Here is a 26,269-nt window from a genome sequence, read left to right as displayed (position 1 = left end):
AAATATGGATCCGTAGAGGTTATGAAAGAAATAATGTTGTCAGAGGTATAACCTGGAGAAATGTACACTAGTAAATCACTTTAAGTCTATGGACTTAAATATTAGTAATTGTATCAGCCAGACTTTAAACCTACCCATAAGAATGACAAATTACAAATGATATCTAAATCGAGTGTCCTGCTTCTCAGATCTTTCTCCTGACAGAAATTTCAATAATCTCTCTAACTATGCTCAGATTTGCCATAATACCAAAGTCAGATCTCAGACATCTAACATTTCATAATGGCCTCAAAGAAATCTCATCAAATTCTTCCAAAACCGAATAATTTTCACAAAGCTATTAACATTGATTATACCTCTGTATTCTTACTGTACTGTTGGTCAATGATTGTCTCATTTTTATGTCTGCTTAAGACTTTTAGTAGAAATATCCCAGTCAAAGCTGAGATTAATAAATCTCTTAATCTCTCACTAAAAAGTTCCTCTGGACAGATCTGTAAAAAAAGATGCAATCCAACCTGATAGACAAACTTTGGATTTCTGAATGAAGTTTCACATCTAACTCTGTTAACAGAATCTAGCGCAACAAAACATCAGCTATTATAACTCGCAGCTATTATCATGCTAGAGATTTTTCTCAGTAGCTCCGTCAGTCTTTACTGGTAAAAGCACAAGATGCCTCAGTTTTTCCAAGTAGACTACTGCATGCCTTTTTATTTGTCTCCAGCTGAAGACATGAGAGTTAACAGGACCCTATTGTGAGCGTGCCATTGTTCCAGCATATGAAAGGCACATTCAAGTCAGTTGTATTGAATTGTTTGGGTCTGCCTTTCAGTTTGTATTCTTCTGCTGCCTTACACAAGACAATCAATAGGGATGAGCCTTCTCACTGGATTGGTGATATTAGAGCTGAATGCTCTTACTGGATGGGAAAAGCTGTCTGAGGACTCACACACATTTAGAGCTTTTGGCATAACAGTGTTGTGGTCTTTTTTAATTTAAGTGTGGGCTTCAGATTAGAGACTTGGAGATGGACGTCTTTGTGCATTACTTATGTGTGAGCGATTGTGATTTTGTGTTTAAAGTTTTGTTATTGACCTCCTGGTGTGGCATTAAGAAAGGCACAAAAGCCGGAGGTTCATGAATTAGACTGTGGCTCCATAGCAGGGCCATTATAGAGCTGACTGTTCCATAGCCACACCATTGTGGCTTAAGACTTGGACAGTTGCACACAGACGTCATTGACGTGCATGAATTGGAAATTCTCCTGAGCTGTGATGGTTGAATGCAGGGTCTGAACATGAGGAATCCATATATTAGCAGCTCTGTTTGCTGGGCTAGATTTAATGATGTGCCTGTGAATTGCATAATATGAATATTACTTATGGAGACGTGTAGATGATGACTGATTTCGTGAGACATTTAAGAACTTCTGTGTATGCGAATGCACATGCAATTGGTACTTAAAGACTGCCCTCTAAAAAAAATTCAGTTCACAAATAAAGTGAGTTCTTCATGATTTGTTTAGTTGTTAAACCTATAAAGCTCTCAGACGTTAAGCAGTTGCGTGATTCTTATGCTAATTTGCAAAGCACACCCATATCTATTAACATGCTAATTTTATTTTGTGTGTCTTGGCATTTTTGAAGCTAATGCTAAATAATGGAATACAATATCCCATGAATATTCATTTCAACTTTTAAAAACTGAGCGAGCTCTATAAAATATCACTCTCCCCTCTCTTTGATCAGGCTTTAGTGGATAGAGAGCTTTCTGAATCTCCTACGCATGAGAGTCCATCACAGCACTTTTTTCCTCAATCGCACTGGTGACTTTTAGAAACACTGTGTTTGATTTCTGTAAAAGGAATCGAAACAAGGAAATATGGCAATGGCAATAGCAGGCATATGCATATGGTTGAACCACTTGGTTTTGGCATTCTGTTGCATTATGGGTAATTGCGCATCAGTGGTTTTGGTTATTTGATGTGGTATTAGAGGCCTTTCACATGGCTCGCATCAACTCGCAAATCTCTTCCTTTATATCCATTACCAGACCCTGTAAATCTAAATCCATTCTCTGCTTTTCTAACACACATACATGCACTCACGTGAGCTTTAGGGAGTTTAAAAAGGGATATATAAATTTCAAAGCAGATTTAGGTGTATTTGCTTGGATTTTGTGCATACACACTCGCACAAAAGTCTTTGGAAAATCTAAACACAAAAGTTTTGCAGTTTGAATTTATGCCAGAAACAAGTACACAAACTTTTTTTAAACTAATGCACTGCACGTACACGGTCTTGTGGTGTACACATACATGCTGATTTCTTTGGTCAACTCAGTTATGTAGAAAACTATATTGAAAAGTTCAGAGTTCATCCAATCGCGAAAAAACAAAGCTATATATCAGGATGTGCTACCAATGCTATACTAACATGAAGGGTTTAGGTTAGGAGCTAGTAGTGGTTTCATCGTGTAGTCAATCAGCACTGGGATTGACATGACCAATGAAGATTCAGAGACAGGATGGGTTTGCACTGAAGTGATTTGAGAAATATATAGTGCGTTATATCCAGGTAGCTAATAATAAAGGCTAACAGTTTGGCTATCATTTTCTAAGTATTCTTGAACTGCCAGAAACCAGAAGCACTGTCATTCACATGCTTAAGTAGACTGTGTTTCAGGCCTTAAAGTCATGATATAACAGAAGTAGTGACAGCTCTTTTTATGTATATTGTGATACAACAAAATGTAGGGCAGGGACTTTGTTCTATCCATCAGTTGTTAATTGAATGGAGGCAAATCTGAATGTGAGTTTGCAGTCAATTGTAAAAAAAAATAAAATAAAAAAAGGAGAGCTTGTCCAAAAGAATGAGTTATGACTTATTTTGATAAAAAAAAAAAGTTAAAAATATAAACCTGAGATGCACAGATGAATTGTTAAAATAAATGCTTTTGGAAAATAAATGAATTTCCAACTAAGTTCTTCCCCTGGGGATTGTAAACAGAACATAAACTCAATTATTGACTCTCCATCACACTCAGTATGGCCCCTCCACTTCCTGGTTTTGAGTGTATGGAACTGAAGGCCAGTAGTGGACACTAGTGAGTGAATGAAGCTCCAGTAGGGGGTCTTTGAACATGAGGGGGAAGCTCAGAATTAACCCCAGCAGTCCTGCAGTCAGGCAGCACACTTTGAAATGAAGCAATAGGTCTCTGCTGAGCGGCCCTAGGTCAGCACCCTTCGGCCTGCCAGAAAATAGGCCTTTTATTTAAGCCAGATGTTCAGAAACAAGTAAGGCGGATCCCAATCCTCCCTATTCCCCTTTATGTGTGTCTCTCTTTTTGCTTTGCTTTGGGACTCCTTTCTATTCCGCCACTATTTTTATTTTTTTTTCCTTCTCCTGTCCCATGGTGGCGGAGCACCCAGCTCACGTCTCTGGGAGAGAGAGCTCTAGCCTGGCTCTACGCCCGAGCCTGATCCCCTGCCTGGACGTGGGGACTGCTGGAAGACTGAACAGGTGTTCTCCACTTTTTGATTTCAGTGCATTTGAATTAATCCTGTCAGCTCAGCTGTTAAAACAACTGTCACCCCCAGCTGCTAGTCATTTTAGGCTGGATCTGACACACTCCGCCAGTCTACAGCAGTCACCGATGAAATACACACACTCTCACCGTCTGTTCCCTGGCCCATTGTCATGGCCACAAAGCTTTCTGCGCACGCATGTACATATCCAGACGCATACGCACAAAGGAAACATGAGCATAGTCAAAAGTCAAATGAAACTGAATGTTAAAATAATGTTTATGATATTACGTGATTTATGCTTTGAAAGCAGTGATCTCATTGAGCTTTGTAACACAGGTTATATAGCCTGATGAGGTTTTTATCTAGCCATAAACCCTCACAGTGTGTATTATTGCATGTGTTCTGTACATTAGCTGACCTTGATTATTTCACATAGTATTGTTGATTTGCAATATCTTATGTATGTGTATATATATTGCCATTTAAATGCTAGACCTCATCTTCCTATCCCCTCCTCACCTATTCTCGTCTTCTCGCCCTCCTCTCCTCAGAGGTGCTGTGTTTCAGAGAGTGTTGTTCCTGTCGTTCATTTGGATCTTTTTCAACCTTTTCTTTCATCCGGATTCACGTACCCCTCAGTTAGGTTACACATTCTGGCAAATCTTTCTCACACATTTTAAATATCTGTTTACTTCTTTTTAATGCCAAAAGCACAGAAAAATGCAGTGGGTTAATTACTGGTGGATGATTAATGGTTGATCGAGGGATTGTTCAGAAACTTGGGTTTACTTTCCCAGGCCTTTTCTTTTTCATCTTTTAAGTCGAGTGAGAATACAAAAAATAAATAAATAGATCGATAAATCAGGTGTGTGAGGAAATGTAGGATTCATTATCTTCATTTAGGGCCAGCTCTCCAACCTAAGTGTGTCAGGTTTTCAGCATTTTTAAGTGATGAATTCTCTTTCAGAGGGCCGGACCATATGCTAATCTCCTCGTAAGGCTGTTCTCACCTTTGAGAGAGAAAGAGATAGATGGAGCGGAGAACACAAATAAGATCTCTTGCACAATAGAATGTATAGTTTGTCATGTTTGGTATATTTGCTTACAGGCCTGTGATATTTCAGGGACTTTGAACCTCAGTGTGCATACCGGGACAAGAGAACAGAGGAAAGCTGTGGATTTAGCCCCCACTCCTCTGTTGAAAATAAGTAATAATACAAATATTTTTGTGGAAACCATGATAAAAAAAATCAGTATTCTTTGATGAATAGAAAAGTCCGAAGATCAGCATTTATATGTAATTTAAATCTTTTGCAACATTATAAATGTCTGGTTTTTTTTGGTTTTTTATCGGTTTAATTCATCATTGCTGACAAAGTATTTTAACTCTAATTATTGTGCATATGTTAATAATTATACTTTAAATTATTTTACAAAATTTTAGATTTAGAAGTTTAAAAAGGCAAATTCAATATCTATCCCAGTACCCCCTGATTGGGAATTACTGCATTAAGAGTGTGTTTCTGTTTAAACAATACTGGGTACATTTGGGTTATTCTAACAGATGGAATAACGTGTATATTTGTAACTATATTTGATGACCTCTAAAGTGCTGCATTCCAGTGCATTTAAATTGTTAACATTATTATGAATGCACTGCAAAATCCGGAACAGTATGGGTTTAAATAAACAAAGTAAGATGAAACAGGCCGCTTTGTGTTGTCCCCTACCCCAGCTGGTGACTAACCAATGGGAATATAGCTTATAAGTAGGGCATTATTCTCATGACCAACCATATCAAAGTTTTAACTTGAAAGCATGTGAATTTATCACCATCCCCCACGCTGTCCACCTCCCCTCTTCCTGTCCTATAGATGAAGAGAAAGAGGGATCGAGTGGAGGGATGTGCCGGGTGGTGGGTGCAGAGGTCTGACTGGCTTTGGTCAGGCATGGGCAGCTTCTTAGGAGCTGTTAACAATCACCTAATGGCTCTCACATGTCTACCAGTATCTGGGAGCAGTGGAGCCCACACAATGCCGGCCATTCTTACAGCGAGAGCATTTGAACCACCCCAGGCACCCAGAGACAACAGTAACGATTAAATCCAGTGTAAATCTGGAGTGCGTTGGGGAAAAACATGCCTTTAGATTTCCTACTTCCTGTTTGCGCAGGTCAGATCCATTTTTCCAAGCCGTTTTGCCTATTGATAAGTACATGTCTGTGCCTTCTCAGAAAAAAACACTTCCCAAACTCAAAGCCAATTGTAATATGGGTAAATAAATGTTTTCATCTGCCAGGGGCAGTTTGTTATGACAAGAGGTTAAAATGGAGACTTCTGAGAGAGCCTGCCTTATTTTTATATGTCACCAAAATGCAAAGCAGCATTATTATGTCCGCATAGTCTGCCTGTGTGTATGACAGGCCTGTGACAGCTGCTTTCTGAAAGCCACATGACATGCAGCAATTGTGATTTTAACATATACTGCAGCCTCTGTCATACGCTTTGACAAATTTTATATATTTATTTATATAACTTATTTATTTTCTGCCTTGTCAATACGCTTCAGTCTGTGGTTGTTGTAATGCCGGCTTTGCAACCGTACTTGTGTGTGTATGTTGCCTCAGTCCAAAGCTTTTTTTTTTCCCTGCTGTCCTACAGTTAATACATCAGAGACTCGGACGAACACATTGTATTCTTTTGTTGTCATTTTAAAGTGATGTAATGAAAGCGGGTGGCGGCAGGGCCCCGGGGCTATGACAGCTCTCTGCTGACTGGGCTGCGCGCGAGACGTGCTGAAGAGGGGTTATTGCCATGAGACAGATTGAAAGTGTCATTTTCCATTAAAGAGCACTCGGAGGATGCACAAATATGCCCTGGCCTACTTTAACAGGATGCCTTTGACAAGAGAAATGTGTATGCTTGGAGTAGAGGCGAGCCCTGAGCCCAGCTTAACCCTTTCTTCTGACACACCGTGGCACAAGAAATTTCACAGATGATCCACTAATAAATTAAGTTACCTTCTTCTAATTTCAAACCCATTTTACTTTCTTTCTTCAGTTGAACACAAAAAGAGATATTTATGTATTATTTTTGCCATACATTGAAAGTGAAGAAAATTCAATTTTGAGTGAACTACCTCCTTAAATTAGCATACATTTAAAGTATAATGTCATAGATGTGATGCATAAGCTTCATTGCATGCTATATTTCAGACCCAAGTGTCTTCAAGCATCATATGTAATTCTTTTCTTTTAGCTTTTAAGAGTTTTGAGATGTTATCCTGTTCAGGCTAATTCACTTAGCCTGCTATTTAAAACCAAACTACAGTCAGGCTCAACAGTAATTCGCATATGGACTATAAAAAGGCTTATTTTCTCACTGTATGTGTGCATATTAAATTAATTTCTACATGTATGTACAATGGCATATATCTGTGCATGCTTGTGTGTGAGTGCATATCAGTAACATGGCTGATACTCAAATGTACGGTAGCCAGATTTGAAGTCTTGGACGTCCTCAGAGAACGTCTTAATTTTCTCAGACTTTCTCACACGTCGTGATGGTTTTGCTCACATTCTTCTTCACAATGTCATGCCCTCCACGCAGTTATTTCAATCTGGCAGTGTAAATTTGGCACTGTGCAAGAGGTGCCAGAATAAATTTGGCGGGAGTTTTGGTTCAAATCAAATTGGACATAAGCACCCACAACACCATCTGTCAGAGAAGGATTGCAGATATGTGAAGGGCACAATTCCGTCAGAGATAAACGACTTTTTCAATTTGTAAATCTCACCCTGCAACTTTAGTTGGGAACTATTTTCTATTAATTCATGGAAAATTGATTTATCGTCGTCTAAGTGAGGACTAGAGCTGAAGAGCACACTTTGCAGCACTCAAGGGACTTTGTATCACACTGCGGAACATACTGTAAATGTAGTTCACACTCAGGCTTTTCACAAACATTCTATACAATCCAATAAAACATTAAATGGCAAATTTCTTTAAATTGTTCATAAAACTATTTTTATGCATATGCAATTTACACTGAAATTGGTTCTGCTTGCATTTCTTTCATAAGAACGGATGTTTTGATTGTGACCAATTCAAATGAGTACCAACTATATTTAGTTCAGTTTACCCATGATGTCAGTGTTTCTAGAACAAAATGTCTTCTTTTTTTACTGTCCAAAAAAAAAGTACCGGGAGAGCTACAGGGTTTTTTCCAGCCAAGGTGTTTTTCTTTATATATTTTGTATTAGAAAATTGTCCCTGTTGCCCTGGTGACCGCTTTGAATGTAAAGGGTGTTTAACATCCTGACCTTTAACTTCAGCTTTGCTCTTTCCGTTGACTCCACACACTTTACATGTTACGACTCACCTTATCTCACTCCATCGAGCTCTGTCCCTCCCATCTCTTTTTTTTCTGCTTGTCACCTCTCTGAGACAGGAGCATTTTTTGAGGGAAAGAAGAAAGAAGACATTCTTTGTGTGTGTGAAGGTTTGTACAGAGTGCTGCTAAGCATTGCGTTTTCCTCCATCAGCACACATAATTAGGACTTTAAGCTTGAATGGCGGCTTTTGATGAGAGATTTGGTCCAATTTTTTTTCTTACTCAGTGCATTTCTAAACACACAGTCTCACAGTGTCTGCCACGCTGGGAGAAAACAGGAGCGACCGCCGATGTTTGAACATCCTTTAGAAAGAATTTTCAACACGGTCTCTGGGCAAATAACATCCGTACATAAATTGATCATCAAGGGTGATTATAATTATCTTTTCATTTGACAGGGGAATTCAGGAGCAGAGTTTGCGGAGCATGTTTGTTTCCGAATCGAACTTCTGCCATTTGCTTTTTAAAATCTCATGAACAGTTTTTAAACATGACACCCTAAATGACTACTGATCTGGACTGCATTAATTTATTACAGTGTTTTAGTCACAAACGCAGTTTTTAATCACTAGTTTCGTGACTGAAACCCATCTGTGGGTGTTTGTTTTCACTCCTCACAAAGATCTAAGCGCAGCTGGACTCCCGTGTGTGCGTGTCTCGCTTTGGACATATATACGGCACTGAACTCAAAGTGTGTGATGATCCTTTCTGTCCAACCTTAGATAAACTAGCTGGGTGCTTGTATAATTGGTTATTCAATCCTGACCTCTGTGGTGACTGGGAGCTGCTGCAGCGTGTTGCTTCTGCCAAGAGCAGTCAATGTGGAGCTTGTTGTGGTGTTGCGTGCTGGGCCAGGCCCGAGCCAGGGCCTTTCCTGTGAGCCCTCCCCACCCGCGTGAAGCTGGCGCTGGGACACTGGCCCTTTTGTTGTCCACCGTGGGCCTGGCTCTCCTTGTCTCATTCCCCCCCTCCATCTCCCCATTTTTCTCCAGTCCTCCAAAACCAACCCCCCGCCCCCTCTTTCTTTTCCGAACAAAACATCTCATTGGCTTTGCAAATATGAGATAATTGGAAAAATGGAGTTGGCCAGGCTGAGTCAAAGTGTTTTGGGCAAAAAATAGCATTGCAATGGCGAGGCATAGAGAAACAGAGTGAGTGATGAAATTATTTGTGAAGTACAGAGCCATGGCCGCCCTAAATTGCACCATGGTGTGTGAAGAATGAAAGTGCGCTCAGTGGTGGCACATCTTGTGCAGTTCTTCCACACTTTTGGGCCAGGTGGCCGGACATCTTGGCTACGGCTCTGCCCAGCTGCTGGAGTCCTCTGGAGCCAATGAACTTTAATAATGCCTCATAATTCACCTATTATTGTCAGATTAACTTCTCCTCTCCTGTGTTGGCTTGGCTGGTGTGTTTGTGATCTCATATTCAGTTTACAGATGAGTGTGTGCGACAGACTAGCTTGTTTGTCAGATCTGTCTGCCGAACATCCTGCAACCAGAGACATATGACTAGGGATGGATCAGGATGTTTGACTGGTCCAAGGGTTTCTAAAACTGGGTCTAGGGACAATAAATACCAAATATGCATATTGTATTACTATTTTTTTTTTCTAAATATTAATCACCCCTTTTTAATAAAAATTACAAACTTTTTATTAATGCTATTATTCATATTTTATTTGAATTTACTAACCACTGTCATAACTTCCTTACTATTTTTGGCACTATTGTTTTAAGCTGCTAATGAACAGTATTTCAGATTGTTATTATGTCTAATTGAACTACATCTTGGCACATTCACTCCTGCCTTCATATACACCCTTGCTGTGTGTTTTTCCAAGAGTCACATTGTTCTCTTTCCATTGTACCCCTCAGGCAGTGCTGGTCCCACCAAAAATGTGCTCCCTACCTCGTAAGGGCACATATTCAGGGTTCCACCCAGCTGCCACAAACAAGACCTCTTTACACTAATGCATACAAGCTGTGCTGCCATATTGGAAATATACTAATTGAACCAGTCCCAAAGTTTGTGCACTCTCTCTCTCCGTGTTATGCACATATTTTTAATGCTGATAACCTATTCACATAGCAAATATTGGGTTTAAGTCTGCAGTTAATATGTTTATCCTTCATCTTTATAGAGCATTTTATAGCTAGAAGTTTGAGTGTGATGCACGGCCAAGCCAACCACAGGTAACTAGGGTCAGCCGATGTCACAGCGCTAGCTGGAGGCAGCAAAACAAAGGGGAAACTGGAAAACCAGAGCATATTTGGCTACCTAAGGAGCTTAAAATATCATCTTGTTGTGATGTTGGGTGCAAGAATCAACGTAATACAGCCTCAAATAAAAAAATGTATCGTATATCTGCTGCCACTGCCGGTCAAACAAACCGATGACTTTTAGGGCTGTGCAATTAATCGCATTCGATTGTCATGCGCATCTCATCATTAAAACCGGTCCCGTGCATAGTAGTAAATCACCATCACCTGCTTTCTGATTGAGAGGCTTTCACTACACAGAGCTGTAGTTCACTGACAAGCTAGGCGATATTGCATTCGAAATCGAACTACAGCTCTGTGTAGTGAAAACCGCTCAATCTGAAAGCAGGTGATGGTGATTTACTACTACGGGATCGGCTTTTTTGATGAGATGCGCATGACAATCAAATGTGATTAATTGCACAGCCACGGTTAAACGCGATAAAACGAGCAGACTGGACAGAAACGATCATCAAAAATGCTTGTGTTTGCAGTGCACACATTGAAAAGGATCAATAAAGTATTGTCTTTTGTTATGGACGAGTCTACAGATTTCTTGCCATATGTTTCTTGCATCTCACAATGTTGTGTATGAAAAAGTGTCAGTGCATGTGTGTAAAACAACAAACTGATGATTTATATATAATCATTTGTAATTGTATATACATTGTTGTGATTTATTGTGGCTGGAACAATAATGTAGTTGTTAAAATAGTTGCCTGCTGAAATTGAAATGTTTATACATCTTCATCATGACGTGGTAGATAGACACGATGAGTTTGTCTTTACTATAGCCTACATGTTAGATGTGATCCACCTCACAGTAACAATCCTGTCAGATCGTCCATTCTTTGAGTGAGAGTGTAACGTTACAGGTCGGCCGATCTGGTTTCGTTGTTAAAGTTAACCTTTTCGACATGTTTCAGTATTGTTGTTGCTCAATGCTCAGCAATGACACGGACGCGATGTTCTCTTGGGTTTAACAAAAGGAGAGTGGGACGGTGGGCGGTGGTCGGGGTGGTGAATGAAGGAGGTGACTGTGTAGTTCTGACGTCAACTTTTTACGGAAGTCACAACAGTTTGTGAAAAATCATAGCTACTTAAAGCAGTCTGTGGGCATTTTACTGTGGACTGACTATTTTGAAATTTATATGGTAGTTAACCCCTAGACCTCAGTTATCGTGAAAAAAGCCAGGAAATGTCAACTTTGACAATACAGGACCTTTAAAAGGAGACATCTGTGATATTGGAGTATTTTTTTTTTTTAATTTGAGAAAAATTCTCTGTTAATTTAAAGCCTCAATCGATTCAACTTCATTGCTATCTAGAAGAAACAACTGTGATATTAAAAGACATCTCATTTGTAAATTTTCAGTTTACTATATTCATATAGTTTTTATTATTACTATACTTACATGCTCATATAAAGTGGCAGGTTAGAGTGTATTCTACTGTAGCAATTCCAGCGTATGTTGAAGCATCATATTTCACATTGAAAAAACTAAAGGCTACATTACAGGCTTAAGTGAGAGGTGCTTCTATCAAGGCCTTCACAAAAGTGCACTGCAACAGTCCTTTTCTTCACAAACCATAAGAGAGTATGAAGAACGAGATCAAGACAGGGGAGCTGCCATGAACAACAGATACATCCGCATATCTGCCTTCCTTTTCCATCCATTTTGCAGTAAACAATTGCACAGATCCCTGCTGCGGGCTGTCACATAAAAGAGGGCTTTCTATTTTTATTAATAGTTAAAGTGAAGGAGCTGTCAGCATGGACAATAGCAGTCATGTTAATAAATAAAAATAATAACTATTACAGTGCTGTGGTGAGAGAGAGAGAGAGAGAGAGAGAGAGAGAGAGAGAGAGAGAGAGAGAGAGAGAGAGAGAGAAAGTGACATACCGAGAAAGAGAGAGAGCAAGCAGTGGGGATAGACTGAGTGGGCATTTGTTGAAACATTTCCTTGTCAAAGCTCTCGGGCTTAAAAGCCTCTCTCATTGTTACGCACAGATGCCAGAATAGAGGAAAGAGAGAGAGAGCCGAGGGCTAATAACACCTGTTGTAGTGACAATGAGACAGCTGTCAGTAGAAACAGCAGCACTGAAGGTGATTGGCTGAATGTTAAGGGAGTGTGTCCATAAATCAAAGACTGTTTCTTTTACAGGCCTGAAACTGTCAAACTTTGAAGTCCAGAGGGCGAGACCAGGAATACAAAGGATATTCATAAATACTCAAGAGACAAGAATGCCCTAAACTTTAAATTGCAGACATGCATCTGAGGAAGTTTGACCATTAATCAGACATTAAATATTTGGCAAGTCGTCTTCTATTTGGCAAGACTTTGAGTGTAAGTGTGTGCCGCCCACCTGGGGCCTGTACAGTCTTTCCATTCACAAAGACACAGGTTAGTGCTCCGTGTTTTAACTCCAGCTGAATTGGTAATGGTGCCACCTGGTGTTTTTACTTTGGTGGATTATTGTTGTAGTGTGCTTTTGGAGATGTTAATTTTCATATTCTGAAGGCTTTAGTGGTTAAGGAGAATTTTTCAAGACACTGTTTATTATATAAAATCATATGGTATTAAACCTTTGACCTTCAAATTGCAAGCATCATGCTTTACTATTTGAGCTACAGGATGCATAAACAAAAAAAAGAAAGATGATGAAGTGGAAAAGAAAAGTAAATTGAATGTAGAGTTCATGTCTATTTTAAGCTTTTGCTAATGCTTTTGAAGATGTGAATTTCCATATTTGTAAGGGTTTAGTAATTAAGATTTAAATGAGTCTGAATAGATAAATTAAATGAGAGAAAGATGTTTTTCAACACAAAATTTGTCATATAAAGATACATAGAACGGAACCCATGATCTTGCATTTGCAAGCGTCATACTTTACTATTTAAGCTTCAGGATGTAGAATAACAAAAAAAAGTACATATAGTAAAGTATAAATATGTTTTAAAGATGTTTTTCAAAAGAATTTTAATATAAAATAATATAGAATTGAACCCATTTTTTTATTTGATTTGATTTATTTAATTATATCAAGAAAGCCTTACAGTAAACATAAAACAAAAAGGCATCAGATACAATCGAGGATAAAAACACAATAAAGTCCAGGACTTATTTCCATTGTGGTCCTCAACACATAACATCAGGACAAGACACTTGCATATTGTGTAATAATCAATGACATAACATACTGTACAAACATTTTCCTTAAATAAGCAAAAATATAGACAATAACTGGCCCCTGGTCCTATTCCGCTACCCTCTCTAATAACCAGTCCTTAGTCCTCATTTTAAAAGAGTTCATGCTTGAAATCACTTTAATTTGCCGGTCTAACTTGTTCCACTCAACTGCCCCTATATAGGCATATGTTTCTTTCCCTAACATTGTCTTGAATGCATAAGGACAAAGGTCTGATATACTGCCGCGAGTGTAAATGGTGTGTGTGTCCTTCACCTTATTAATAAGACAACAAATAATTTGGGACATTACCATACAATATTTTATGGGTCATGGTCAGTCTTGACATAATAACACGCAACTCAACAGGAAGCCAGTTAAGCTCAACAAATTGTGACCTACCTATACGAGATCTATGGCCCATGTTTAGAATTACTCTTATTAATTTATTTTGTGCTGCTTGTAACCTCCCTTTAAGTCGTTTTGTTAGGCCTTCAAGTGCATGCATATTCAAACTGGTTTAAAATTTAAGCGTTAGCTAAAATTATCATTGTTGACCTATCTAAAAATGTAGAATTTCTGGCTAAAAACTTTGTAAGCCCAGTGACTTTACTCAGAACCTTATTGGCCATCTTTCTGCCATCCAAGTTGTTTTCTAGGATGGAACCCAGGTATTTATACTGACCTCAACATTATTCAAAATAACCCTTAATTTCGAGCATCTATTTAATTTATATTTTGAGCCAAACAAAATGGCCTCAGTCTTTTCAAAATGTAGAGACAGCATATTGTCAATCAGCCAGTTGTTTACAGAAGATAACTCAGAGCTCAGGTTACTCTAGAGTGGATTGTTGTTTATGAGACATTAAAAGTGCAGAGTCAATCCGCGTAAAGAAATAATTCACATGAACAGGAGTCTGCCATATCATTAATATATGTTTAAAATAAGGACGGTCCAAGAGTACTTCCTTGTGGAACTCCACATTCAACTATACAAGGGTCTGACAGTACTCCCCCTAAGACCACTAATTGTTCCCTCCCTGATAGGTAAGATCTAAACCATCTACAGGTGGAGCTGTCTGCCACTAAGGCCTCAAGTTTGGCAGTCAGTCTGTCATAGTTCACCGTATCAAATGCCTTTTGAAGATCCAATAACACCATTCCGCAGAGATTTCCATTATCTATTTCCCTGTGTATGATGTCAGATAAATAAAGTAGGCACGATTCGGTAGAATGTGACTTCCTGAATCCGGATTGGAATTTAAACATGAAGTTGTTTTTATTCATGTATTCATTAAATTGCTCATTGACCAACCTTTCAAATATTTTTGATACTGTGCATAAAATAGAGACTGGTCTGTAGTTACCAGGATCTGTAGTTACCAGGATTGGGGCTATTTCCCTTTTTAAAAAGGGGGACTACCTTGGCCCTCTTGAGGTCATTCGGGAAAACACCAGTTTCAACAGACAGGTTAAAAATATGTGAGATGTATGGGGCTATTTGGGCAGCGGTATCTCGTAAAAACCGAGGAGATAACCCATCTAACCCAGGGCCCTTAGAGCAGTCTAACTGTAATAGCTTTTTTTCCATCACCCCTACCTCAACCTTCCGTAAGGAAAATGAGTTTGGCAATGCTCCAAGTTTATTGTAGAATGATTTCACCCTATCAATATTAAAAAACCCATAGGAATGTTGAAGATCTGAGACCAGCTGTTCTGCTATATAAGTGAAATAAATATTAAAATAATTAGCAACCTCTTTCTTATTGAAATTTAGAACACCCTTAATTGTTAGTCCTGTGCTTCTTGGTTTCATTTGTCTTAGCCACCCCCAATTCCTTTAAAGTCTTCCATAACTTTTTTGGGTTATCTTTATTTGATATATCATTCTTATAGTGGGTTGATTTTGCATTTCTAATAAGTTCCTGAGTCTTATTTCTTGCTTGTTTATATAAAATAAAATCAGCATGATTTTTAGTTCTATGAAAAATGTTAAGTGCTTTTTCCCTGGTTTTAATAGCATCATGTATACCTTTGTCAAACCATGCACTAGAACGCTGTTTGACTCTGATCTGTCTAAGAGGGGTCACTTTGTTGATGGTTTTTAAAAATATCTTTAAATTGTGACCATACTATATTAATACATGAACAATTTACAACAGGGGACCAATCCACCTCATCAACCAGCATCCTGAAAGTTTCCTGGGAATAATGTTTAAATGATCTGGATAGTACAGTCTTGTGAGAGTAAAAGTTTTTTTTACCAAAAATTATATTATGGTCACTTATACCGTAAATAATAGTACCACTTTGAGATATTTTAGTTTTGTCTGATACTAAGATCAGATCTATAGTACTCTCACAAGTCTTACTTATTCTCATGGACTGTATACAGTAATTATTAATGACAATTTCCTCATCACTTATAGTTTCATCTAACCAACTTTCAGTTAAACAGATAACCTTGATCTTTGTTTCACCAATTGTCTTATTTCCTCAATTTTTGGTAGTAGACTTCTAACATTAAGATGTAGGAAATGTAAACCTTTCTTACTAAAAGTTGATTTAAAGTCTGTGCCCTTATCCTCCATGAACTTGCTATTGTTTGTGTAGTTTCTCAATCTGCTACAATACTGGCTGCTGTCATTAACCACACATACACACCTTGCGTTTCTCTCTTCCTCTGGTTTTGTTTCATATCACAGTTAATTGTTGTGATGGTGATGCTGGTACTGGTGTGTGTGTGTGTTAGAGAGGAATACAGAGGGGGTGTTGAGAGTTCTTGTAATTTTTCTCTCTCTCTCTTGTTTGAGATGTCCGTCCTTGGCAGGTTAGTAATTAGCGTGTGGGGTGGAGGGGTTAGCGGGTCCACGGGGTGTATTAGAAAAACAAAGCGCACAGCCTTGATAATGTGTCCATTGTACCCAGTGCATTAAGAGCCTCTTTGTGTTAGCTGGAGCATAGGGCTAATGATTGGCTAACAGCAGGTGAGGAAGCCGCTCAACTCTCTCTCTCTCTCTCTCTCTCTCTCTCTCTCTCTCTCTCTCTCTCTCTCTCTCTCCATCCTCTCTTCCTCCTGGCCTACTGTTGGTGCCATTAGAGAGACAGGCCTTTATTACAGCAAATGGACTTTAAATGAGCTATATTGTGATGCTGCCTGCCTGTGGTAATTCTCTCTCTTTCCCTCTCTTTCTCTCTGTCTCCCCTCCAGAGGCCCCCAGTATTGAGAGGCTGTTGTCTAAGGACTGGAAGGACAAGCTATTGGCCATGGGTTCTGGTAACTTTGGAGAGATCAAAGGTAAAACTAAAGACTATGTGTCTTCATGTGAAGTCAGAGCATATGCATGTTGTGGTTGACGGTTGATATATCAGTTGTGTCTCTTTTTAGTGGTATGAAACCAAAGTATTCGCTATTTCGGCGATTGGTTCATAAGAGTCAATTTTGAATTGAACCTATAATCACAGTTATAATTGTTCGTATTAAATGTCACCTTAGACATCTTCAAGCATTCCAAGAGCTCAGGTATGCTAATCCACCTAGCGCTAGCCTCTTCGCCGGCCTCGGTTAATGATCTGCCAGGATGACTTGCTAAGCAACAGCCTCGCTCATGTTAGCACAGTTAATGATACATCCTGTTAGGTCACTCAGCCGTAGCGAGAACACACTCCACTATCACTTTAAATAGCCTCCATACACCTTCCTCGCACTAGCGGCGTGTTCACAAGGCTAACTCAAGAGTGAATGTACTTCATTAAGCGGCTCAGAAATATTTAATCAAACGAAGCTTGTTCTCGCTCCTGGAGCAGAAAAAAGAAGAGCCAATGATCAAGCTGTCGGTGTGGTAACCCCACGGTGTTGACATTTCAGCAAGAGAGCATCCCTGCCACGACCACCGATGGTCTAGCGGTGTGCATACCCTTTAAGATCAGAAATGGACACACAAATATATACAAACGAGTAGGATGTTTTAAATTAGGTGTTGTAATCAGGCTTTTTTTAAATGTTACAAAATGTTCTGTTAGCAAACAAAAAGTCAGAGGAAGGAGGGTTCACATGTTTTTAGCCAACAAGGAACAGCCCCAGTCTGTGAATCAGTTTGTATGTTCACGTTTAGTTTGCTGACACATCTTTGGGAATGGATTTGTGGCTAGAGGGTCTTGTTGAACTTAGCAAAATGGTGGAAGTTGGCAAAACTGCTTAAGTTGCTTCTAGCAGATATTTTCCCTGAAATTAAACCAAGGTTGATAGTTGATCTCTAAACTTAAAGGGAGTTTTTCGCTGTAATACCATAGAAGAACCATACCTTTCAGTAAACAGTTCTTAAAATTCAGAACTGTATGCATTTTATAGAACAGATGTAATAGAATTGTACTTTATGAAGTCGACTAAATATATTGTACAGTAAAGAACAGCCTGTGTTAACCACATACTAGATGATTACAGAGCAAAAGAGACTGAATGAGAGAGAAAGAGAAAAGAAATGATGGAAAGAAAAGTGGTAATGGACAATAAGAGCCTCGGGCTAAGCTCCTACATGTAACACAGCACTGTGTTGCTTTAGGGATTTATCTTTTAAGCCCAGTCATTAATTAGCAGTGAGAGCTGCTTGACAGGTATTACATTGTTACAAATTGGTTAATTACTGTGGTTTGTGACATGAGGCAAGGCAGTAAAGGCAGCCTTAGGATGTTTAGAGAGAGAGGAAACCACTTATTGATCCAAAGCTGAACTTTCAGTAGGCAAGGTAAAAAGCCTTCTGTTGTGATTGATGAGGCTGGTGTGTTTTCTTATGTGTGTGTATAAACACTTTCTGTCAACTCTAGTCTTAGGGCATCTAGAGTATATTGTGTCAGAGGTCCATTCACATTTTAATGAGTGAATCTGACTGACTGTGTTAGGAACGTACTACAAAGCTATAAATGGTTCTAGAATAAACTAGTTGGTAGGTAGTCTGAATGACTAGTTGGTAAACCCGTATACTACACATAAGGTTTTTCTTTGAAATAATAGCTGGAAATTATACTTTGTCTCCATGAATGCTGTGAATTCATGCACACATTTTTGTTGAAAAACAATGACATACAATGCATTATTTATGCAACAGGGTCTCGGCAAGAAAGTGTGAAAAAATATTGCTTTGATCCATCTTTACTCAGGAAGACTCGTAACTTTTCACACAAGGCCCTCCCTTGTCCTGGGCCAGCTCAGATGCACACCCTCTCGTGAAAGCTGGGAGCTGTTAAGGGGAGCTGCAGGTTTATTTTTTCAACTGGCCGGCTGTGACAGTTGCCTTTATTGTGCATTGTTGAGTCTGTGTGTTTTTGAAGGGGTTACAAATGGAGCCTACTCTCACCTTGCCAGGGCAAAGGGTCAGGTCAGCTGCTATGACTCCCTTCTTTCTCTATCATCTGTTTTTCCCTGGTGAGGAATGTGGCCCCTCAGAAGGTAGACTGAGAACAATGGGGGATTGTGGGGCCGTGCAGACTTGTGTCTGTGTGTGTATTTTAACAGATATATGACTTAAGACACATAATTTCACACACATGAACTCATTAATAGTCATGTGCTCATTTGGACATTTGAATGTTTTAGGGGGTTAGCACACAGAAAGACTCACAACGACATCCTGTCGAGTGATTTAGTCTCCCCTTCCTGCCGTCTGCTCTAGGCCTGCTCATATGTCGGAGCGTTCTCAGCTTTAACTGAGGTTGGAGGTCAGCTCATGCTAAATGTGTAGCGACGGCAAGGTAAACACCAGGGCGATAGGACATCTCAGGAGAAGCACATCTGCTTACAAGGCTTCCTCGACTAGTTCTTTGACCCTTGGCTTGTGCCCTTTAATCCCTGCAGGCCCCCAGGACAGCCTGGTGGAGAAAGAGCGCCAGCTGATGGGGATGATCACACAACTCAGCAGTCTCAGAGAGCAGCTACTGGCCGCCCATGAGGAGCAGAAAAAACTGGCTGCTTCACAGATCGAAAAACAGCGCCAACAAATGGAGTTAGCGAAACAGCAGCAGGACCAGGTTAGCCCTTATCCACCATGTTTTGCCATGCAAGTGCTACGTTTTGCTTTAGTTCTGCACATTCCATCATTTATTCTACATATGATACTAACTAGTGTTCTAACTAGAGTTTTTCCGATGGCTAAAGCCAATAACAATATCTGGAGGGCAGGATAGGCTGACAAAATGTTGATATATATGAAGTAAGTTTATTCATAACAACTGAGGTTTACACACAAATATGGAAATTAAAGAAACTCTTATTTTACACAATATATACTCCAGCCTGGTTGTCTACTGTAAGTTGCACAATGCAGTACAGTGACAAGCTTGATGTTACACACAATGAAATGTCATTGGTCAAAATTTAGATTCAGTGGGTCTTTAATATTTTTTGGTCACATTACCACGAAAATATTTAGTTGGACGGACCCAGTGATGGTTTACAATCATTGGACAGACTGAAGATTTTTTCCCCCGCTGTGGTTACTGCATCATCAGAGAGAATTGCTATAGCAGAATACAGGTCGAACTAGGTATCTGACCAGCCTCCTAGCTTCTTTAAATGGGTTAATGCAATTTTACTGAGAAATGGCACAAGGATTTTACTTGCCCGCCAGGACAAATAGCCTGATTAAAACTTGAATGGCCAAAAAATAACTAGTGATGCATTGAAACATGAGAATGATTCTTCTTATTTTATTACATTCCGCTTAAACAGCGATTGATAAAGGATAGTGTTTCTAGTGTTTCATGGAAAAATCGAGGTAAAAATTCTAAATGTTTACTTTATTTATAACATGATGTATTTAAGTAGGATATCATAACAAGGGGGCTATTTTGATGAATATTTTCATCATTGCAAATGTTACATTGATTTTAGGTCAACAAACAAGTAGTTAAGTATATATATACACATTTCAGACACAATATGGACCGTTTCGTTCTATTTCAACAATGAAGATGGTTCCAAACAAAAATCAGAACAGAAATATTGCACATTCTCCAATAAACACTAGGCGTTTTTGTTACTGGATGATTTAGCTTTTTGACGAATCGGTTGAATGAACAAGTGACTTAAGGTGGTAGTAAAAAAGGTCTTAAAATGTCTGTAGACACCCTGTAGAAAGAACAGAAAATAATCAATCTATTTGAAAGTTGCCTCGAAAGTAGCTGACACATTTTCAAAATTGACTACTCAATGGGTTAAGGAACTCCTGTATATTAGACTGGTTCTGGATTCTCTTGACCCTGTTTGTACTTGTTTCTTAAGGGGACATTTACATAATTTTTTGTTTATGGCTGATGTTATTTTAAAGGGAATACTTTTAAAGACAACTTTTCCGAAACTGTCATGATGTTTATTAGAGCACTACTGCTAAAATATTCAAACATAGCCAAATAAGCAAAAGATGCACTAGCCAGTTACAATAATAATATAGTTTGCTGTTGGATGACCAGTAAATTAATCAACCGTTGTGACCCATTCCTTCCTCTCATGTCTGATTAGGACACAGTGTTTTTGTGCTGAAAATTTAAATAGTGCAGAACACAGAACAGTGTTATCAGTGAGTGTGTGCGTGTGTGTGTGTGTGTGTGTGTGTGTGTGTGTGTGTGTGTGAATGAGAGGTATGGGTGTGTAACACTAACGTTTTCCATTTTGAACCACATTCAAAAAGAAACCTTCTGTTCTCTCCATCCCCCTATAAGTGTGTGTGTGTAACATTCAGGTCCCCTGCAGCATGCAGGCAGGAGACTCAAGGTTTGCATAAAGAAAAGTGTGCTTTAGCTTTGTTGTGTGTATAGTTGCTTCTGGGGAGCTCAGTTTTACAAAAGAAAAACCGATTTGTATAAACACATACAGTAACACACCCCTGTACACACAATGCTCCAGGACTGAGTGCCACTCCTTGGTAAATATGTTTGAAATACAAAAGCACACCGAAGAGCTTCAAACACACTGTTTACCATCACTTACAAGCATGTGACCCCCATCCGCACAAGTAATGTCCTCTCTTGTTGGAAAAGAGTTTGACATATGTGACAGTTTGACGTGTTTTGTCCACAGATTGCAAGACAACAGCAGCAACTTCTGCAGCAACAACACAAAATCAACGTCCTGCAGCAACAGATCCAGGTGAGTCTTCATATAAATGTGTCCACTTGTAGACTTGTATACATGTTTTTGCATTTATGGTTTTGAAAAGGTATGTTTGTGAGATGTCACAGTTCAAGTGGCTTGTCACTATGATCGTGGGGTTTCATAAAAATCAAACATTTTAGTCCACCAATCAACAATCAACCCCCGCAAACAATCATAAACGACCATCAGCACCGATATCCAGAATCCATTCCCATAGTCCTTTTGTAGAACAATCAGAATGTAGATACACAATGTCAAAGCAACTTATAGAAATACTGTCCCTCTAAATTGATGGTAATCTGTAATGTATTATAACAGCCTCAGTAGAAAAATATTTATCCAAGATAACTGACAGATTTAAGAAACTTTAAATGTGATTTATATTTTAATCATTCACAATCACAAAAGTTTAAATAAAAATATCTAATATAAAAAAATTATAATAAACTCTAATCAACAATAGCAATTGAATGTTTACATCAAAGGGATTTTGAACAAAGATTTTAGGTTAAATTTATATAAATTCATAAAATATTTAAAAGTCAGTATTGTTTCAAATTATAGGTCTTAGCTACCTTTATTGTAATTCTAAAAGAATTTGCTAACTGTTCAAAATAGCTTTACATGGAGCATAGCTTGTGACAATGTAGGACTTCCCAAAAGTATTAGATGTCAGTTACTCATTTTTGTGTGGTCTACAAAGTAGCTGCTTATGAGCGCAAATTACATTTCAAATCACTTATGAGATTCCATTTTGGTTAATATGCTGCCTAAGAAAAGTTGCTGTCTATATTGGCAGTAGACTGAAAGCTCAGCAAGTTTTTAAAAAGAGTTTGTATTTAGACATAGCACTCATGCAACCTATGATTTAAATAAATGTGTAGGTAATGCCCTAATGATTGGTAAGGTAGCTTTCAGAAAACTAAAAACAGATACGTTGATGGGTTTGTACCAGCTGACTTATACATAGGGCAGAGAGACAGTGTCCTGCTTTGTATGAGCAGGTGTGAAGCGAATAAAGGCTTTGTGTGCAGGAGGAGATGAGATGAGTCTAATTTGGTTGATAAAATGAGACTTAGCCTTGAGAGGGACACTGGCAGTTTTGGCCAGGAAGCCACATTACACTGAGACTATTCACACAGAGGGAGAGAGATCACTCCCGTCCACTGGACCCCTGCCATTCTCTTTTAGTGCCTGACTGTGTTTGTGTGTGTGTGTGTGTGTGTGTGTGTGTTGCAGCTGTGTTTGTTTGTGTGTACATGTTCATACTACACAGCTTAGCCTGAATGTGTATGTGAGACTTATCTGTGTCTATTTCAAAATCCGCATCAGCTCATGTCTGTATGTGTGTCAATAGCAGCTGTGTGTGCGTCAGTCCCCAAAACACGTCCGCTTGGGTTTCTTTAGCCCCGCTCGTCGCTCACAGAAACAAAGCTTCTTTTTCCCATGACTTTGCAACCTCTTCCCAAACAAGCGATTCTCCATTCAGCCCAGTGGAACAATAGTTTCTCACAGTCAACACAGAGAAGTAGGAGAGGGTGGAAGAGGAGGAGACCCTTGTTATGGGCCAATCATATATTAGCCCTAATTCACCTCCTTAAAAACACACATTTGACTTGTGTCTAACACACAGGCCACTAACATTGTCTGAGTAAACACTTGCGTCAGAGACAAATATAGCAGTCCTGAACTTTTAGAGTATGTTTAGAGTTTAATACAAAATGTTACTGAGGTCAAAAGCCAGATTCAACTTCCAATAGAAGGAAAATGAGCTTGAAAGTCAACAAGAAATACAAATCGACTCTATTTGCCTTTTTAATACATGTTCCTGGTCTCAATTACGTTATTTGAAACAACAACAACAAAAAACATTTCTTTTTTGCTGACGTAACCTTTTTAGCATCACTTTTTTGCAGTCCAATCGCAATCCAACCCTTATACAAATCAGTCTGTTTTACTCAGACATGAGTCACATTAAAGAAGTCAAATGGATTGTCAATGCTGTTTTACATTGACTAAAGTGAAGGGCCTGTAGAACCTAAGCTCCTTGAAGAGTTACTTCTCTCCTGAAAGACGCACAGAGTTAACACATATATCCCTCTCAGTGTGGGGCCACTTCTTTAGGCTCTTGGGGGTAACATGCATGCACACTCTTTCATTCTTATTAAAGCTGTGACTCCACTCAGGACCCCTCACTAGTCCCTCGCAGGACCCCTGACGGTTATCCAACCAGGAACACAGGCTCTTGGATTAAAGAAAACACCTGCTGAGAAGCTTGAGGCACACATGCAGAAGCATGAGGAATGAAATGCAGGATACATATAATGCATTTCCATGCTTAACAAGAGGCGTAATGTTGAGAAAAGACCTGTGGGCGCTGTGACTGGGAGCTGCCCACTGGTACAACCTCCTCCTGAGCTCAGCTGTACCAGAGACAGTTTATAAGAGACATGTCACTTCCTCAATCCTCAATACAACTATATAAGGAAAACCCGTAACGGCAAAGATGGCGGTTGTGTGTACATGTCCCGCCCCTCCCGCTGGAAAGCCAATCCTGGAAAAAAAAAAAAAAGGCGTTTTAAACCTTATTTTGGGGCAAAGTAATTAAATTTTTTCAGCGATTTTTATCATATTTCACTGCTGTTTCTATACATGCTGTTTTTATGTCCCGGTGACCAGTGAAAGTGCAGTTCTGACTCTCTGCCCATTCATTTAGATAGGAGCTGGTCTTGTTATTCTGAAATAGCTGCCCAGAGGCGTTGCCAAGATGACGGCCGAGTGGCACGACTTGCCTGAAAGGACTTTGGCTGTACTGTAACACTTTCCCACTGTCTGTTCGCTTTTCTCTCATTAGCAGCCTACTTTCGGCTCTGCAGGGCGTTGCGCTGGTGTTGGAAAATTTCCGCTACCCAGCACAGGGTCCGAAGTGAGGCTCCTCCACTGTCAAAGTGGCAGTTAACATGAGTAGCTAGACCTCCCATGAGGAGCTGTTTAGGCTGGCTGATTTGACCTAGAATGTCAGCCATTTAGCACAACGGCATTAGCCGTGGCTAAAGAAACTAGCACTGTTGTCACATGTTTTAGCTAACTAACTAGTTTAACCCTTTCGAGTCGATTAACGCGGATACGCGTTTTGAGTCATTTTCTCCTGATAACCCCGAAAAGACCTTAAATTACACTTTCAGTTTTAATCGTACAGATAAGAGCAATACATCAATCGAATCTGTAAAGGGTCTACTTTTTTTTGGATACAGACATAATAACAACAAAACTTTGTGCACTTATAAAATAAAGATAACAAACAAGGTGTGCTGTCTGCAGCCTTTGTCTGCGCTTATCTTCATTTACAAACAAGTCATTAAAATGAACTGTAACTCCGTGAATACTCAACGAAAATACATGGGGGAGATATCTATAGAAAGCTTGACATGTCTATTTTTAAACTAAACAAGTGCCGCCGAAAACAGATATTCTGTGATAAAGTAATCCATATGAAAACAACGCGATGTCTGTTTTTCAAGTCTCCCTTCATTATATCTAATGTGACCACGCCCCCGCGCTGAACGCGCTATTCAGATTCAAACTGAAGCGCGCGGCTTGAATACGCCCATAACAGAAGAAAAAGCAGCGAGCCTGTTCTTCAAGTGTTTATTTTACTGTTTGCTTCGCGATGAGAGGAATAAGACGTAATTCACCCCAAAAAGATGTCATGTGGTTGAGGATTTGAGAAATGGATTTCCTCAGAAAAAAAGAATGCAGCACTTTATTCAGCAGAGATCATAAACATGAGTAAGTCTCTTTTTATTTATTTATATACTTGTACTAGTTTTCACATAACGTGTAAACATTTTACTAGTTAGACTTTTTCCAAATACTTTTTCCAAACTATAATTCCTGACTAAATGTATAGTAATCAAGTGAAACATTATGAAGTTTCAATAACAATATACAATACTATACCATTCAAAAGCTTGATGTAAATAATATAAATGTAACAAATAGATAACTGTCACAAATGTAAAAACATGCTTTTCTTTCAATTTATTCCCCCTAAAAACCCAGAAAAATATTCTCAGCTCTTTTCAACATTAATAATAATGATAATAATAATAACAATAAATGTTTTTTTTTGTAGAAAATAAGATTGTTAAAAGGATTCTGAAGGATTGTGTGACTGGAGTAAGGATGCCAAACAATTTGTTTGAAAGTCAGCTTTGATTGTTTCTAATAAACTGTTTAACTGCACCCCAAGTGGATATTAAATTATGTTGTGGGATAATTAAATATATTCTAAATAAACTACAAACATAAAATTATATAGATTTATTTTGTTCTTGCATTCTCTCTTGTAACTCCTCACTCACAGTGGCACAGATGACTGAATGGCTCATTATGCAGCTCATTATGCAGGCCTTTGTCTTCTCAGGTGTAAATCACAATGATATTCATGGTAGTTGACGCCTACTCGCATATGACTTTTACCAACAAAAAGTGTCTTAGAAAATTTAAATCAATATATTGTTCTCTGTGAGTGAGTAAACAAGATGATTTTCACATCATTTAGAAAGAAAAATTCTAGACTACAAGCTCCAGTTCTCAAAAATCCCGGGAACCATTGTTCTTTGTGTTTTTTTGCCTTATTCAAGTGTTTTAACATTTTTAGTTTTTCACTAACCACGCATAATATTTTTTTTCTCAAAAACACAATCATGTACATACATGCATTTCACATATTATTATAGCCCAGTT

At 38.8% G+C, this 26,269-nt stretch overlaps 1 protein-coding gene across 13 annotated transcripts in view; it reads left to right on the top strand.

Moving 5' to 3' along the window:
• The window catches only part of LOC132098931 (transcription factor SOX-5-like), a 219,239-nt gene that overhangs the window by 156,853 nt on the left and 36,117 nt on the right, over nucleotides 1-26,269 (top strand). For all 13 annotated transcript variants that reach the window (XM_059505235.1, XM_059505234.1, XM_059505232.1 and 10 more), the window contains 3 exons: nucleotides 16,586-16,672; nucleotides 19,226-19,398; nucleotides 21,446-21,514. In XM_059505235.1, the coding sequence (XP_059361218.1) occupies nucleotides 16,586-16,672; nucleotides 19,226-19,398; nucleotides 21,446-21,514 (329 nt within the window). The remainder of the gene's footprint in view (nucleotides 1-16,585; nucleotides 16,673-19,225; nucleotides 19,399-21,445; nucleotides 21,515-26,269) is intronic.

Source organism: Carassius carassius, chromosome 22, assembly GCF_963082965.1.
Source record: "Carassius carassius chromosome 22, fCarCar2.1, whole genome shotgun sequence".
NCBI classification, from domain to species: domain Eukaryota; kingdom Metazoa; phylum Chordata; class Actinopteri; order Cypriniformes; family Cyprinidae; genus Carassius; species Carassius carassius.
The sequence above is the reverse complement of the archived record's forward strand: the minus strand, read 5'-3'. Positions and strand labels throughout refer to the sequence as shown.